Here is a 14,255-nt window from a genome sequence, read left to right as displayed (position 1 = left end):
GAACTTAAAAAACTTTTCAAATTTAAAAAACTGAGAATTTTGAAATAATTTGTGATAACATAAAATGTTTGTGAATTCAAAAAATTCTTGGGATTTTTCTAAAAATGTTTGCATATTCAAAAAAATGTTCATAAAATCAAAAAAGTCCATCATTTTGAAAAAAAAGACGTTGTATTAAAAATCCATGCCGCTTCACTAGACTTTCCTGAACCATCCATTTGATCCCCAGGATCGTGCAAAAGTTTCCAAAATCCAATGCAGAACCAAGCAGTATTAATGAAATTGAACAAAATGTTTGCTAATAGAAAAAATGTTAATGCATTTTTTTAAATGTCCTAAAATTTTGAAAACAGTTCGTGAATTACAAAAGAGTTTATTGATTCATAAAATGTTTGTTGATTCAGAAAATCTTCATGCATTTCGAAAAATATTTGTGAGTTTCAAAAAAATCCATCAATTTCGCAAAAAATGTTCGTCTATTCTAGAATTGTTCGCCGGTTTAAAAGAAAATGCTTAAAAACCGTTCACGATTTAAAAAAAATGTTCACAATTTTAAAAAGAATGTTTGTAAATAGTAAAAAAATTCAATTTTTTTAAAAATGGTCCCAATTTTTTAAAAATGTTCACAAATAATCGAAGGTGTGTAGTTAAACAGTAATGCTTCTGAGTCTTTGTGACTATATACCTGCGTGAACTTTGAAGAATTAACTGTCGGGGTGGATCGGAATATTATAGTATATTTTAGAAAAAAAATTCTTGAAATTCAGAATAATTCTTTGAATTACCAAGTTTTTTGACAACCACGATATTTTTTTGAAAATGTGAACATTGCTTCAATTTGTGAATGTGAATAAATTTAAAAAAACATTTTCTTGCATTTATGAACAAATCTTCAAAATCATGCGTTGAGATTTGAACAAAATGTGGTCATTGTAATTGAAGATTATGATTTTTTTTCTCCCGTTGAAACGCACGGGCACTTTTTCTAGTAAGGAATAAACCGGGTTGTAACGATCTGTCCTTTCATCCCCAACACCAAACAAAAAAGAAAGTAACCAGGGAGGTGCCAGCTCACAAACTGCAAATACCACATTTTATTTGAGTGCAGTAGTTCAATGTTCAGCACAAGCAGACCCCGATACGAGCAATCACACACATACCAGCAGACCTGCGGCAGACAAAGATGCATGCGCTATAGGCTATATAGCTAAGACCATAACATAAACCGTGGGTGCTCGCGTGATGACTCCTGAAGAGTGACACTGGCTTATTACAAAAGGATGGCCGCTAATTCATTAGGTTTACTTGAGGTTCTTGTTAAACCAGTCAACCATGTCCGCCAGGGCTTCCTCGGCGCTCTTCACAGCAGCTGCGTCTTCGCTTTTGTATCTCACGGTCCATCCATGAGAAACCCCAGGGAAGATCTTGACAAAGTGAGCAATCTGTAGGTCCATAAGAAATCATATCAGGAATTCAGGATGGAAGATCTTGAGCTCCAGTTCTCAAACAATAATGTGTCTCCAATTTATGCACATTCTACTGTACTTTGTGAAAAAATTCAGAGATTATTACACCTTTTTCCTTTTATTTATCACGATACTTATAATACTAGTGAATATTACCGAAAAAGGCTTTCGCCTCACTTTATACATAAAGCAAAGATCATCAACACAATGGTACAAACTCACGCCACCACACACGCACACACCCAAGGCAAGATACATAGGCGCTGAGCGCAACAACACCACCCCTATCTACGAAGAGATGAAGCCGCATACGACGAACCGTGAACTCCAAGGCGGCGCCTTCAGAAAGGATACGACACTGGAGCGACGCCGCCGCCACCCGACCAGAGGGTCAGAGTTTCCCCTGGAGCAACACAACGGGCAATGAGAGCCGCGACGACGCCTTCAAGAAGGGAACGAGCTTCGCCATCGCCGGTCCGTCCGAGGATAGAACAGGTTTTCACCCCGGCCAACACTCACCGCCACCGAACGCCACACCCCGGCCACCACGTCGCCCACACGGCCATGGCAGCCGGACAGCACCAAGCCACGGGCTCTGCCCATGAGCACCGCGCTACCACCACCAAGGCCACTGCCCCGGCATCCAAGACCAAGACACCACCTCACCCGAGACTCATCGCTACTCAACCAAAGAGATGAGTGGAAAGGTCCGGCCTTTCACACCCCTGAGCGACCCCAGCGTCGAGACCCAATAGGCCGGCCACTACAGGCCACCATCGCCTGTCCTGCAGCACCGGGCGCGAGACGAGCTCGATCTTGCCGCCGGGCGCAAGACGAGCTCGGTCCCGCGGCACCGGGCGCGAGACGAGCTCGATATTGCCGCCAGGCGCAAGACGAGCTCGGTCCCGCGGCACCGGGCGTGAGACGAGCGATGGTCGATAGCTGGGAGCGGGCCAGCCTTTCGATGCAAGCAGAGCCCGGACAACGAGGAGGTGAAGCAAAGGTCGAAACGACCTGACTGCAGACGAGCCGACGCCGCGGCCAGAGCCGCCGGCCACCGTGTAGCCGCCGCGCCACCGGGAGGCCACCACCCCCGGACCTCCTCGCGCCGCCGCCCACGGCCGGAGCTACAGCCACGCCCGGCCGCTGCCCCAACCCGCGCCGTCTATCGAAAATGTCGCGTCAGATCCGGCCGGCACGCCCCCACCTCCACCAGCTCCACCCACCTCCGACCCCGACCGAGAGGAGAGGGAGGCCGAGCCAGAGCACGTAGAGAAGGGATCCACCAGATCTGCCCGCAGCAGCCCGTGGCCAGATCCGAACCACCGCCGCCACCACGGGCACGCAGCCGCCGCGCGGCCACCGTCGCCCACCATGCCGCCGCTCGCACGCCGCCGCCGGGAGCCACCACCGCCGCACCACCGAGCCCCACGAATGCCCGGCGCCACCACCAGACCAAGCCGCCCCGCACCGGCCAACCCCGCGCGGCGGAGAAAGGGGCCCCGCCGCCAGCCACCGCGAGGGGCTTTGCCCCAGCGGCTGCGGGCGGCGGCGAGGGCGGGGGAGGGTGGGGAGGGGAAGAGGAGGAGGGAAGCCGCGCCGCCGCCCGAGTCGCCCGCCGGGGGGACGACGCGGGGGCTGTTTCTTTCCTTCCCCAACGTGAAGGCCCTGGCATGTTGTCTTCACTAGTGAATATTAGATAGAATACCTTCTTACTTTCAAGAAACAAGATGCAAAGATGGATAATAACACTAGCTTGTGACTATAAAATGCTAAGAGGGTGCTTGGATACGTTTTAGTCCCATGACTAAAAGTAGTGGGACTAAAACTTGCTAGCCTCACCCATGCTTGGATCCAAATACTAAAGAGACTAAAATGAAGTTATTGAGCATTTATTATCCTCCAAACCATCCAATCCAGAACTCGCATGTGCTAAAGAAGAGGAATTAAATGAGGAGAGAGAGGGCTAATACATATTTTAGTAGGTTTCATGTGACTAAAAAGTTTTAGCCTCAAGACTAGTTCTAGCCTCTCTTTAGTCAGGGGTGCTTGGAACTTTAGCCTCTAAAAGAGACTATTTTTAGTCAGACTAAAAATAGTCCCTTGGATCCAAGCAGGCCCTAAGGTTGCCCAGGGGATCATAAAGTAAAAGCCGTGAAGGCTGGATGGCTCTTAATTGCAAAATGTCTGATGTATTACAACCATAATAGTATACTGGACCGCTCTAACATCAAAAGGCAAATTATGTACTCCCTCCGTCCCATAATATAAGATGGAAGGAAATAGAAAGATGTAATGCCGGAACAACCAGACAACATTCGGGTCAGATGCAGCTTCACACCAGGGCAGTTCGAGCATCCTTCGTCCTTCTCGTGTGTCGCAAGCAACAAGTTTGCCACGCCGCCATCGGACTCGGCGTCGCGGCCACCGTCAACTAGTTCGCCACTGACATGAATTGACTTGGTGTGTAAATATTCTTATGTGCATGGTTTGAATGCTTGGTGTGCACTTGCCCTTTGCGCCATCGACGCAACGGGTCATCTAGTATGTTTCAACAAATGATATGCCAGGCAATCCATGCCGAGCTTAATTAGATGAGTAGATCAACCATACCCAGAGCAGAGCAGATAATTATAGGAACATCTTGAAAATGCAGGTACCAGGAGGAACTGACAGCAGGGGCAGGGAATCTTGACGATGTAGAACGGTAGGTAAGATTTGAGTGCCATCTTCACCAACCGTAACAGTCATCTACCGATCTTATTTGGTTGCCCCATGCCCAAGTAAAAAAATAAACAGAAAAACAGGGCTTAATTAGTTTTGCCTTCAGATCCACCTGCTGTTAAAAGGAAAAATTGCTGCTGCTTATCAAGTGGTCGATCATACACCAACAGATAATTATCAAAAGGAAAACTGTTTTGACCCGGACCAAGGCTGCTCTTGTGCACCTCTTTTTCTCCCCTTGCACACCTGGGTGATGGAGTAGTCAACGACGGCGTGCTATCAGACAAAGAGAATTGGTAAATACGAGTACAAGTTAAAGAGTATATGTACCTTCTTCCTTTAAAAAACAAACTAACTTTCAGGTGCACAATAGCAGTTGCTTACGTATCTGAAATGCCAAGTGTAGAAGCTCCTAAGGTACATAGCGTTATTACTAATATTGTCAGGTACTGAACAGAAATATTGAACTACCGAAAGATTAGAATGTCATCTCATGCAGTTATTGTAAAAAAAATGCTCATTATGCCATTTTTCAGGTCTGGATCAGAAGTTTTTTCAATAATTTCTATAGAGTTGACTGATGTCAATGTTTGAAACAGAGTACTTAGTTAGGCTAGGAAGACTGTGACATGAAAGCTGTATAGATTTCCACAAAAAACTTCAGAAAAAACAGAAAAAAGTTACCCAGGAAACTTAAATAAAAAAGGATAATCTCAAGAAACAAAAAATGAACTATGTGCCTGTACCCACATTCCAGGATTGTTAGGACTGTTGAGCTGGTATGAATCCCCATGCAGGGAATCTAGCACTATATATCAAAGTAACCAGACAAAGCAACCTTGTCCGCTATCTTCCTCCATCAGATAGACATTTAGCATTACTGGCAATCCCATGAGGATAGCGCTAGCTTAAGATAAATAAACTTCCATAAAGAGAAAAGAGCATAGAAGCACAGTTCTAGACCATTGCCGATCTAATTTTCCAGCATTGAGATTAATGAGCTCAGCATTTCTTCATCATGTTGAAAATTTACTTATGCATTCCATTCTTTTGCTGATATGTATGCAAGCAAATGCAAATGTCCTATTATGTTAAACAAATATGAAGGTTTGAAGCAGACAAGGGGAGCCAAATCTGAACTGAAAACTACAAACAGACTACAAACACAGATTACCATTCTGTAATTCCAGCTCCCTTTCCTTCTCATAAGAAATATGTTTCATCAACACCATCTACTACGTGGCTGTATGGCTGTCAGGATGGTCACCGTTTCTACATGCAGACTCGTCGGCTTTATCAGTGTTAAGCTATTGCTACACCATTGACAAAATTAAGTAACTGCTCCATGTTGAAGGAGATGCAAAGGAAATAACATGCAAATGCAACCATTTCAGAATGGTAACTCTCACGAGAAGATAAATTCACAGTGTATCTCAGTTTCGGCACATCGAACGCTGCAAAGATAAAATGGTTCTCGGTATACATACTTTATAGGCACTAGAGTCTGGAACGCTGCAGGTGTTGGAGATTGGCCAGTTAACTCGACCAGTCGTCTTACCGGAGGTGTTGGAGATGACGGCAGTGGGCAGCGGCCCACAGCTTTGGAGTGGGCAGAGCCAACAACAATCACCACACAAGTTACATAAAGACAACGAGACAAGTGGTCCAACTCTCAAAACTACAAATATCGCATTTTATTTCAGTGCTATAGTATTATAGTAATGTGTTCAGCACAAGCAGAGACTGATATGAGCAAGCACACAGTACATACTGCACAGGACAGACACCTGCAGACGACCAACGATGCGGACCATAACATAAACCCTGGATGATTGCGTGATGACTGGTGAAGAGTGACACTGGCCTATTAAGAAAAAAGGACGCTAATTCAGGTTCACTTTAGGTTCTTGTTAAACCAGTCGATCATGTCTGACAGGGCTTCCTCGGCACTCTTCACAGCACCTGCGTCTTCACTTTTGTATCTCACAGTCCATCCATGAGAAACCCCAGGGAAAATCTTGACAAAGTGAGCAATCTGTAGGTTCATAAAAGACCATATCAGGATGAGGACGGATGAAAGATTTTGAGCTCCAGTTCTGCAACAATATCGTACCAATAATGTGTGTCTCCAATTTGCCTACATTCTACTGTACTTTCTGGTTGCTTTTTCTCAATCTGTAACATCTACTCCCTCTGTTCCAAATTACTCGTCGCAGAAATGAATGTATCTAGAACTAAAATACATCTAGATACATCCATACCTGCGACAAGTAATTCGGAACGGAGGGAGTATTTCCTAATTCTTCATGATACTACACTTTCGGGTGAATATAAAGATAATACCTTCTTACTTCGAAGAAACTAGTCATTCACATGGATAATAGCTAGTACTATAAAATGCTGGTAGGTCCAGTGACTCATAAAGTACTCCCTCCGTTCCAAATTACTCGTCGTGGTTTTAGTACAAATTTGAACTAAAACCACGACGAGTAATTTGGAACGGAGGGAGTAAAATATTGCATAAGGCTAGTTGGCCCTTATTTAAAAGAAAAGATGATTGTCCGCTCCTCTGATGTCAAAAGCTAATTAGAATGGGAGGAAGTAGCAACACATTATGCTGGAACAGTCAAACAGTATACTAATCAGATACAGCTTGGCACTGAGCCATTTTCAAATTTGACAACTTAGTTATATCACATATTCCATACCTAGACAACATCATAGTTGATTTGAAGAACTGGTTGCCCGAAATGAGAACTTACCCCAGAGTTAGAAGAGGATAGAACCTGCTCGAACTGCTTGACCAATTCTGGTGGGGATGTTTTGTCAGTTTCAGCTCCAAGTATAGCGATGGGGCATTTCACCTCTGAAATATAGCACATGTCATAGAGTAAGAATCTGAAGCCTTTCAAATGGAACAATGTTAAGTATGTATCTTGAATTCTCGAGGAAGATATCTTACCTTCGATATCGTCAACAGTAACAAAAGAAGGGTGTGACATAACAGCTGCCTGTATCTCATTAGCTTTCGCTAACTCTGCAACTCCCTTTGCTGATATGTAAGGAAAAGAAGCATAATGCTTAGCAGGTTAAACCTTATAATTTGGGTTCAGATGTAATAAAACAAAACTGTGCTTACCACCCCAACAATAACCTGCAGCCCCAACAGTAGATACTCCTTGTTCTTTTAGAGCAGCAATAACAGGTTTTGCCTCTTCAAATGCTTTTCCCTGTATAAAGGAACAATTCATTCGTTTATACTCCCTCTGTCCGGAAATACTTGTCAGAGAACTAACTTCAGAAGTGCAAATCAACTCCATTTAAAAAAAATAAGTGTGTCTTCACCCTCAGGCAACAGCTACACAGGGGCCTACATATATTCTTACAAATTCATAGCATGCTTTCATATACATGTTGTTAGGTTTGGATATTGGTTTTACCATCACTTCTCACCCTTGGTTACTTAGTTAACAGTGTGTGAATCAAAGTACCAAGGCCAGCAACCTCATGCGATGGAAACTGGAAAGCTTTTGGAACATATACCTTAATAAACATAAACTAAAGCAAAGGTGACCTGAACATTTACAAGAAAATAAAAGGAACAAGGTTTGCGGGAATCAGGAGACAACAAACCGGAGCATGTTCTTTTAACCACACTTGTATCGGCCTGTCAGCGTTTTCAGGTACATATGGATCCCCATGTAAGAAATCTGGCACCACAACAAAATATCCAGACGAAGCAACTTTATCGGTTATCTTCCTTCATGGGGAAAGAAACTACATCAGAACTCCATCATAGCTAACACTTGTTGGTTGTGACAAACTAAAGTAGAGGTCATAGTTCATCATAAAACAAAAAGTCCACTAAGAGCTCTTCAAGGTTTAATAGCCAGGCCAAAATCTCAGCCATAAAATCTCACCAAGAATTACTCCTTATTAGACGAAGGCCTCCGAGGACTAAAATTGCCAAGTTCTGAACAATATGCATGACACAAAAACGGCAGTGGGAAAGCAATACCATCACAACTCACTATTACGGCGTGATGAACAGAGCCTACAGACATGTCGTTGCTAAACCAAAAGATGTACTGCCCCCGTTCCTAAACATAAGTCTTTGTAGAGATTTCACTACGGATCACATACGGATGTATATAGATGCATTTTAGAGTGTAGATTCACTCATTTCGCTCCGTATGTACGTAGTTCACAGAGGAATTTCTACAAAGATTTATATTTAGAAACGGAGGAGGGAGTAGGTGCAAAACAGAGTCGTAATGTCAGAGAGCACAAAAGTGTGTACCTCAGATTCGGTGCTTCAAACCCTGCAAGGGGAAGACGCGAAGCGCTGTTATGACATAAGAGAATTCGGGTTATGAGAAGACAAGGGTTCCTGTCAAGGACGGGGTTTACCGAAGATATCGGAGACGAGGATGACAGCGGCCTTGGACTCTCGGGCGCCGGCGACGTACGCCGTGATCCCGCCGAAGCTGTCGACGACCCTGCCCTCCCCGCCGGCGGGGTCGAGCGTCGGCGGGTCCGCGCAGCACTGCGGGCTAGCCATCCTGCCGAGGCTGCTGCTGGTGCCTGGTGGTTGGGGTTGGGAACCAGGCCAGCCGAGAGCCGACGGAGGTGACTGCGGGGTGTTTATGTTTCGAATCTGTTCGTGGAGAGGTTGGAGGCTTTTTTGGTTGGGCCTTTCCTTTGTTTTGTTTTTTGTTTTTTTACGGGTGGGCCTTTCATTTGTTTGCTCCAGGCAGGTGGTGACGGGTGACCTCACTGCTGACCCAATACTGATTTCGTCTGTAGCTTTGCTTCATGTGGCGGTAGCGACCGGCGAGGGCAGTGCCGCCGGCGCCAGCCATAGAGAAATGGGAAACGGCTGGGAACAACCGACGGAAAACATCTCACGCGCCGGCTTCCTCCTATGTTGCCACGTGCCCCCGTGGACCCCGCACACCCCTATCCGTTTCACCTTATCGCCAACCGAAGCGAGCACAACCACATGTTCCCCCGATCCCATTTCTCCTACCAGGGGTCCTCTTCTCCTACCTTCTTTGAGCCGGCCATGAATCCCCTACTTTCCGACCTCCTGATCCCGTCATGGATGTTACAACGTCCATGTGCACCCTAGTGAAAAGTGAGGAAGAGATTGTCCCCATGACCTTGATCTCGCTGCTGCAAAATCGCCATGTCCCTGTTGCCAGAGGTCGTGCTACGAGCCTCGGGCAGCGGAGCTGCGACCATAGACGCCGGATTTCGTGATCATCGCCTGCAACATAGATGATGTCGTGGTGGCAACAACTCAAGATGGATGATGTTGTGGTGAGGAAGGCTGTGGTGATGGTGATGGGACAGTGGGTTCGCAACATCGTCCACGTTGCAATGGGTCACCGCAACATGACCCATATTGCACGAAACTACTGTGCGAACGATCCTCCCTCGTCCGATATGTGCATGATGCTAAACCGAATGCACCCGATATGTGCATGATGCTAAATCGAATGCACGGCTGCACTTACATCCCATGCATCAACGGCTTGATTTGGCATGTCAGGCATGTGTCGGCAAGAAAATGTCGCTTCTATATTGGGACTCCCCACGTAATGCAATGTCACACAAGCTAAAGGTGACCGCAACATGGCCCACCTTGCAATGGGTGCCAACAACATGATGACCCCAACATGGCGCGCCTTGCTATGGGTGCCCACAACATGGTCCGTTTTGCAATCATCCTAAGGATGTCTGGGACAGATCAAACGGGTGCCGACCCAGCCGATCTGATCAGCCGGATGACCCATGGCGTCAGCCCGCATCTCTCTAAAATTATATTGGAATAAGGAATAAACCGGGTTGTAACGATCTGTCCTTTCATCCCCAACACCAAACAAAAAAGAAAGTAACCAGGGAGGTGCCAACTCACAAACTGCAAATACCACATTTTATTTGAGTGCAGTAGTTCAATGTTCAGCACAAGCAGACCCCGATACGAGCAATCACACACATACCAGCAGACCTGCGGCAGACAAAGATGCATGCGCTATAGGCTATATAGCTAAGACCATAACATAAACCGTGGGTGCTCGCGTGATGACTCCTGAAGAGTGACACTGGCTTATTACAAAAGGATGGCCGCTAATTCATTAGGTTTACTTGAGGTTCTTGTTAAACCAGTCAACCATGTCCGCCAAGGCTTCCTCGGCGCTCTTCACAGCAGCTGCGTCTTCGCTTTTGTATCTTACGGTCCATCCATGAGAAACCCCAGGGAAGATCTTGACAAAGTGAGCAATCTGTAGGTCCATAAGATATATTATATCAGGATGGGAGATTTTGAGCTCCAGTTCTCAAACAATAATGTGTCTCCAATTTATGCACATTCTACTGTACTTTCTGACTTAATTTTCAGAGAATATTACATCCTTTTCCCTCTTTTTCATCATGATACCTTTAATGCTAGTGAATATTAGATGGAAATAGAATAATACCTTCTCACATTCAAGAAAACAAGATGCTCAGATGGATAATAACACTAGCTTGTAACTATAAAATGCTAAGGTTTGCCCAGGGGCTCATAAAGTAAAAGCCATGAAGCCTGGATAGCTCTTAATTGCAAAATGTCTGATGTACCTACTTTAACATCAAAAGGCAAATTGGTACATAATTTGGGAAGGAAGTAGAAACAAGTAATGCCGGAACAACCAGACAACATTCTGGTCAGATACAGTTCCGCACCAGGGCAGCTCCAAATTTGACAATTAGTTTAGCCTTTGTTATATCACATATTCTATAGCTTGAGTAGACCATGCTTGGTTTGAAGATCGAGTTGCTGGAAATGAGAACTTACCCCTGAGTTAGAGGATAGAACCTGCTCGAACTCCTTGACCAATTCTGGTGGGGACATTACGTCGGTTTCAGCTCCAAGTATAGAGATGGGGCATTTCACCTCTGAGATATATAGCACATGTCGTAGTGTAAGAATCTGAAACCTTTCAAATGGAACAATTTAAGTGAGTATATGTAATTCTCAAGGAGGAGATTTTTACCTTTTATATCATCAACAGTAACAAATGAAGGGTGCGACATAACAGCTGCCTGGATCTCATTAGCTTTCCCTAGCTCTGCAACTACCTTTGCTGATATGTGGGGAGATGAAGCACAATGATTAGCAGGTTAAACCTTAGAATTTGGGTTCAGATGTAACAAAACAAAACAGTGCTTACCACCCCAGCAATAACCTGCAGCCCCAACACTAGACGCTCCTTGTTCCTTTAGAGCAGCAATAACAGGTTTTGCCTCTTCAAATGCTTTTCCCTGTATAAAAGCACAATTTATTTGTTTATATTAGATGTGACATCACATTCAACGAGAAGTAACTCAAACCCCTATCAGCTCAGTAGAGCGTCTCCATTCTATTCTTCTGACCCAGGAGAGCTTATCCACGTTGGTGGAAGAACATGACAACAATCAGTCAATATCCTACACATATTCTCACAAAGTCATAACATGCTACCATATATATGTTGTTAGGTTTGGACCTATTGGTTTTATCATCACCTCCCACCTTCGGTTACTTAGTTAACGCTGTCCGAATCTAAGTACAAAAAGCCAGGAATGTCATGCGATGGAAACTGGAAAGCTTTCGCAACATATACCTTAAACATAAACCAAAGCAACGTGGCCTGAACATTTACAAGAAAAATAGAATAACAAGGTTTCAGGGAATCAGGAGATAACAAACCGGGGTATGCTCCTTTATCCACACTGCTATTGGTCGGTCAGCGTTTTCAGGTACAAATGGATCCCCATGTAAGAAATCTGGCACGACAACAAAATATCCAGACGAAGCAACTTTATCGGCTATCTTCCTTCAAGAGGAAAGAAGCTACATCAGAACTCCTTCATTGTGATAAACTAAAGTAGAAGGCACAGGCCGTCATAAAATAGAAGTCCATAAGAAACTACTCCTATATTCAGAAAATAACAGCTGGGCTAAAATCTCAGCCATAAATTATGCGAACCTTCCAGTTACATATTTGCCCAAAGTATGTGAGAAAGTATGATTTGTCCTTCTCATGCGGATCGACTTCCACACACAGCACAGAAGTACTCCCTCCCTCTGGAAATACTTGTCGGAGAATTGTATAAAAATAGATGTATCTAGAACTAAAATACGTCTAGATACATCCATTTCTCCGACAAGTATTTCGGGAGGGAGGAAGTATTATGATCAGATGGCCTCTGAGGACGAAATCGCCCAATTTCTAGACAATATGCACGACCCGGCAAAAAAGGCAGGCGAAAAGCAACACCGTTGCTAAATGGCGTGATGATTATCACTATTGATGAATGCCGCCAAGTATACTACTACCTCAGATTCGGCGCTTCAAAACCTGCGAAGGGAAGCCGGGTAGCGCCGTTAATCGTCAGTATCACCGGCAACCGAACTTGAATACGAACGAAAAGAGGAGTTCTGATCGAAATCAATTACCGTAGACGTCGGAGATGAGGACGACGGCGGCCTTGGAGTCCTGGGCGCCGGCGACGTACGCCTTGATCCCGCCGAAGCTGTCCACGACCTTGCCCTCGCCGGCGGCGGGGTTGAGCGCCGGTGGTTTCGCGCAGCACTGCGGGCTCGCCATGCTGCTGCGGGTGGGGAGGGCAAAGGGCTAGAGTGATGATTGCTTGGCGATGAGATTTGGATTGGGATTGGGAACCGGGCCAGGCGACAGCACCGCAGCGGCACGAAATAAATGGGGGGAGAAGGACAGCGGACGCGTGACTGGCGGCTCGTTTCGAATCTGCTCGCGTCTGGTCGAAGCTCCCAGACTTTTGGGCCTTCGCTTTTCCTTTATCGGCGAGAGGCCGCGAACCGGGGTGACCTCACTACTGACCCAATTCGATTTGATTCTCTTCATCCTTTTCACAGTGGCAGTGGCGCGGGCCACAGATTTTGCTAGTTTTTTGACATCTTGCCACAGAGTATAATAAAAGAATAACATTCATTTTTTGCGCAAAGTGCTTCTTTGAACATTTTTTAGGGTATGCTTCCTTGAACCTTATTACTATGTACGTTTGAGTGCAGCGATTCGTGCCCAGACTCATCTGCTTCCGGTCAGAAAAAATATATAAAATTTTAAAAAATTGCATGGTAGATAATTTATTGCGTTAGGTCCGTTCCAATTTTCAGATTATTTGAACATCTGAGTAGCTCGCAACAAAAAAGGCAAATCGGGTCAGAACAATACATGAACAACAAACTTTTTTACACGCCCCGGATTTATCTTTTTTGCCGAGAAATGCTCAGATGTCTAAATACTTTGAAAATTGAAGCGGACCCCACGCACCAAATTATGTACCATGCAAAAAAGTATAAAGAGAGCTATTTCATGGATCTTGGTCACAATAAAAAGAATCCAATAATGATCTATCAACTAAATGAGTTTGTTATATAATCCCATATCTTCAAGGTTGTTAAGATGATTTAGTAGATGTGTCGGTATTGTTTTCATCTGCCGTTGGGATTGACTGCTTTGAATTGAATTTTTTGGATTTTTTCTAGTATTTGTATTGAATTTTTTTTCTTCAGCGCAGGTGCAGATGAGCCTGGGCCGAGAAAAGGATTTTCGTGTCGATTTCCCCTTTCATTTATCTATATTGATTTCCCTCCTACTTTTGGATTTTTCTCATCGGATTACCTCGTAAACCGTCTTAATTGTCCCACCTTCTATTAACTTACCAAATAAAAATATATTTTCTTTGTTTAGCCATTATGCTCTAGGTAGGTAAATCACGAGCATGATTTTATTAAAAAATATACAACATATTAATATTAACATAGATGGGTAAATCACAAGCTAAAGCACCAAAAAAAATTATATCATGTCGCAACGCATGACCAATTATCTAGTTTCATCAGAAAACAAAAGGTTAATCGGCTTTACTAAAACAAATTTGCAATCGATGACAAAAGCAATCAACGATTCTTATTGCTATGTTGATTAGCATCAATGAATGGTTGGAGAGAACATCGTGTCCCTGCCTTCAGGCTGGTCACAATGGGCAAGAACA

At 44.5% G+C, this 14,255-nt stretch overlaps 2 protein-coding genes across 3 annotated transcripts; both read right to left on the bottom strand.

Moving 5' to 3' along the window:
- Positions 1–1,076: 1,076 nt before the first annotated feature.
- On the bottom strand, positions 1,077–8,847 carry LOC123054919 (endo-1,3;1,4-beta-D-glucanase). Of its 2 annotated transcripts, none has more exons than XM_044478802.1 (7): positions 8,601–8,847; positions 8,491–8,512; positions 7,824–7,950; positions 7,330–7,420; positions 7,153–7,242; positions 6,953–7,056; positions 1,077–1,442 (listed from the first exon to the last, which is right to left on the bottom strand). In XM_044478802.1, the coding sequence occupies exons 1-7, from the start codon at positions 8,749–8,751 to the stop codon at positions 1,302–1,304; spliced, it is 726 nt and encodes a 241-aa protein (XP_044334737.1). In that variant the 5' UTR covers positions 8,752–8,847; the 3' UTR covers positions 1,077–1,301. The 2 variants fall into 2 exon arrangements, with proteins under 2 accessions (XP_044334737.1, XP_044334731.1); XM_044478796.1 differs by lacking the exon at positions 1,077–1,442 and adding an exon at positions 5,861–6,225 and having other exon boundaries at positions 8,601–8,843.
- Positions 8,848–10,111: 1,264 nt separating this feature from the next.
- LOC123054933 (endo-1,3;1,4-beta-D-glucanase) lies at positions 10,112–12,989 on the bottom strand. Its single transcript, XM_044478813.1, has 7 exons — positions 12,676–12,989; positions 12,556–12,577; positions 11,926–12,052; positions 11,408–11,498; positions 11,231–11,320; positions 11,032–11,132; positions 10,112–10,477 (listed from the first exon to the last, which is right to left on the bottom strand). The coding sequence occupies exons 1-7, from the start codon at positions 12,824–12,826 to the stop codon at positions 10,337–10,339; spliced, it is 723 nt and encodes a 240-aa protein (XP_044334748.1). The 5' UTR covers positions 12,827–12,989; the 3' UTR covers positions 10,112–10,336.
- Between the last annotated feature and the right edge of the window lie 1,266 nt (positions 12,990–14,255).

Source organism: Triticum aestivum, chromosome 1A (genome assembly GCF_018294505.1).
Source record: "Triticum aestivum cultivar Chinese Spring chromosome 1A, IWGSC CS RefSeq v2.1, whole genome shotgun sequence".
Taxonomy (NCBI): Eukaryota; Viridiplantae; Streptophyta; class Magnoliopsida; order Poales; family Poaceae; genus Triticum; species Triticum aestivum.
The sequence above is the reverse complement of the archived record's forward strand: the minus strand, read 5'-3'. Positions and strand labels throughout refer to the sequence as shown.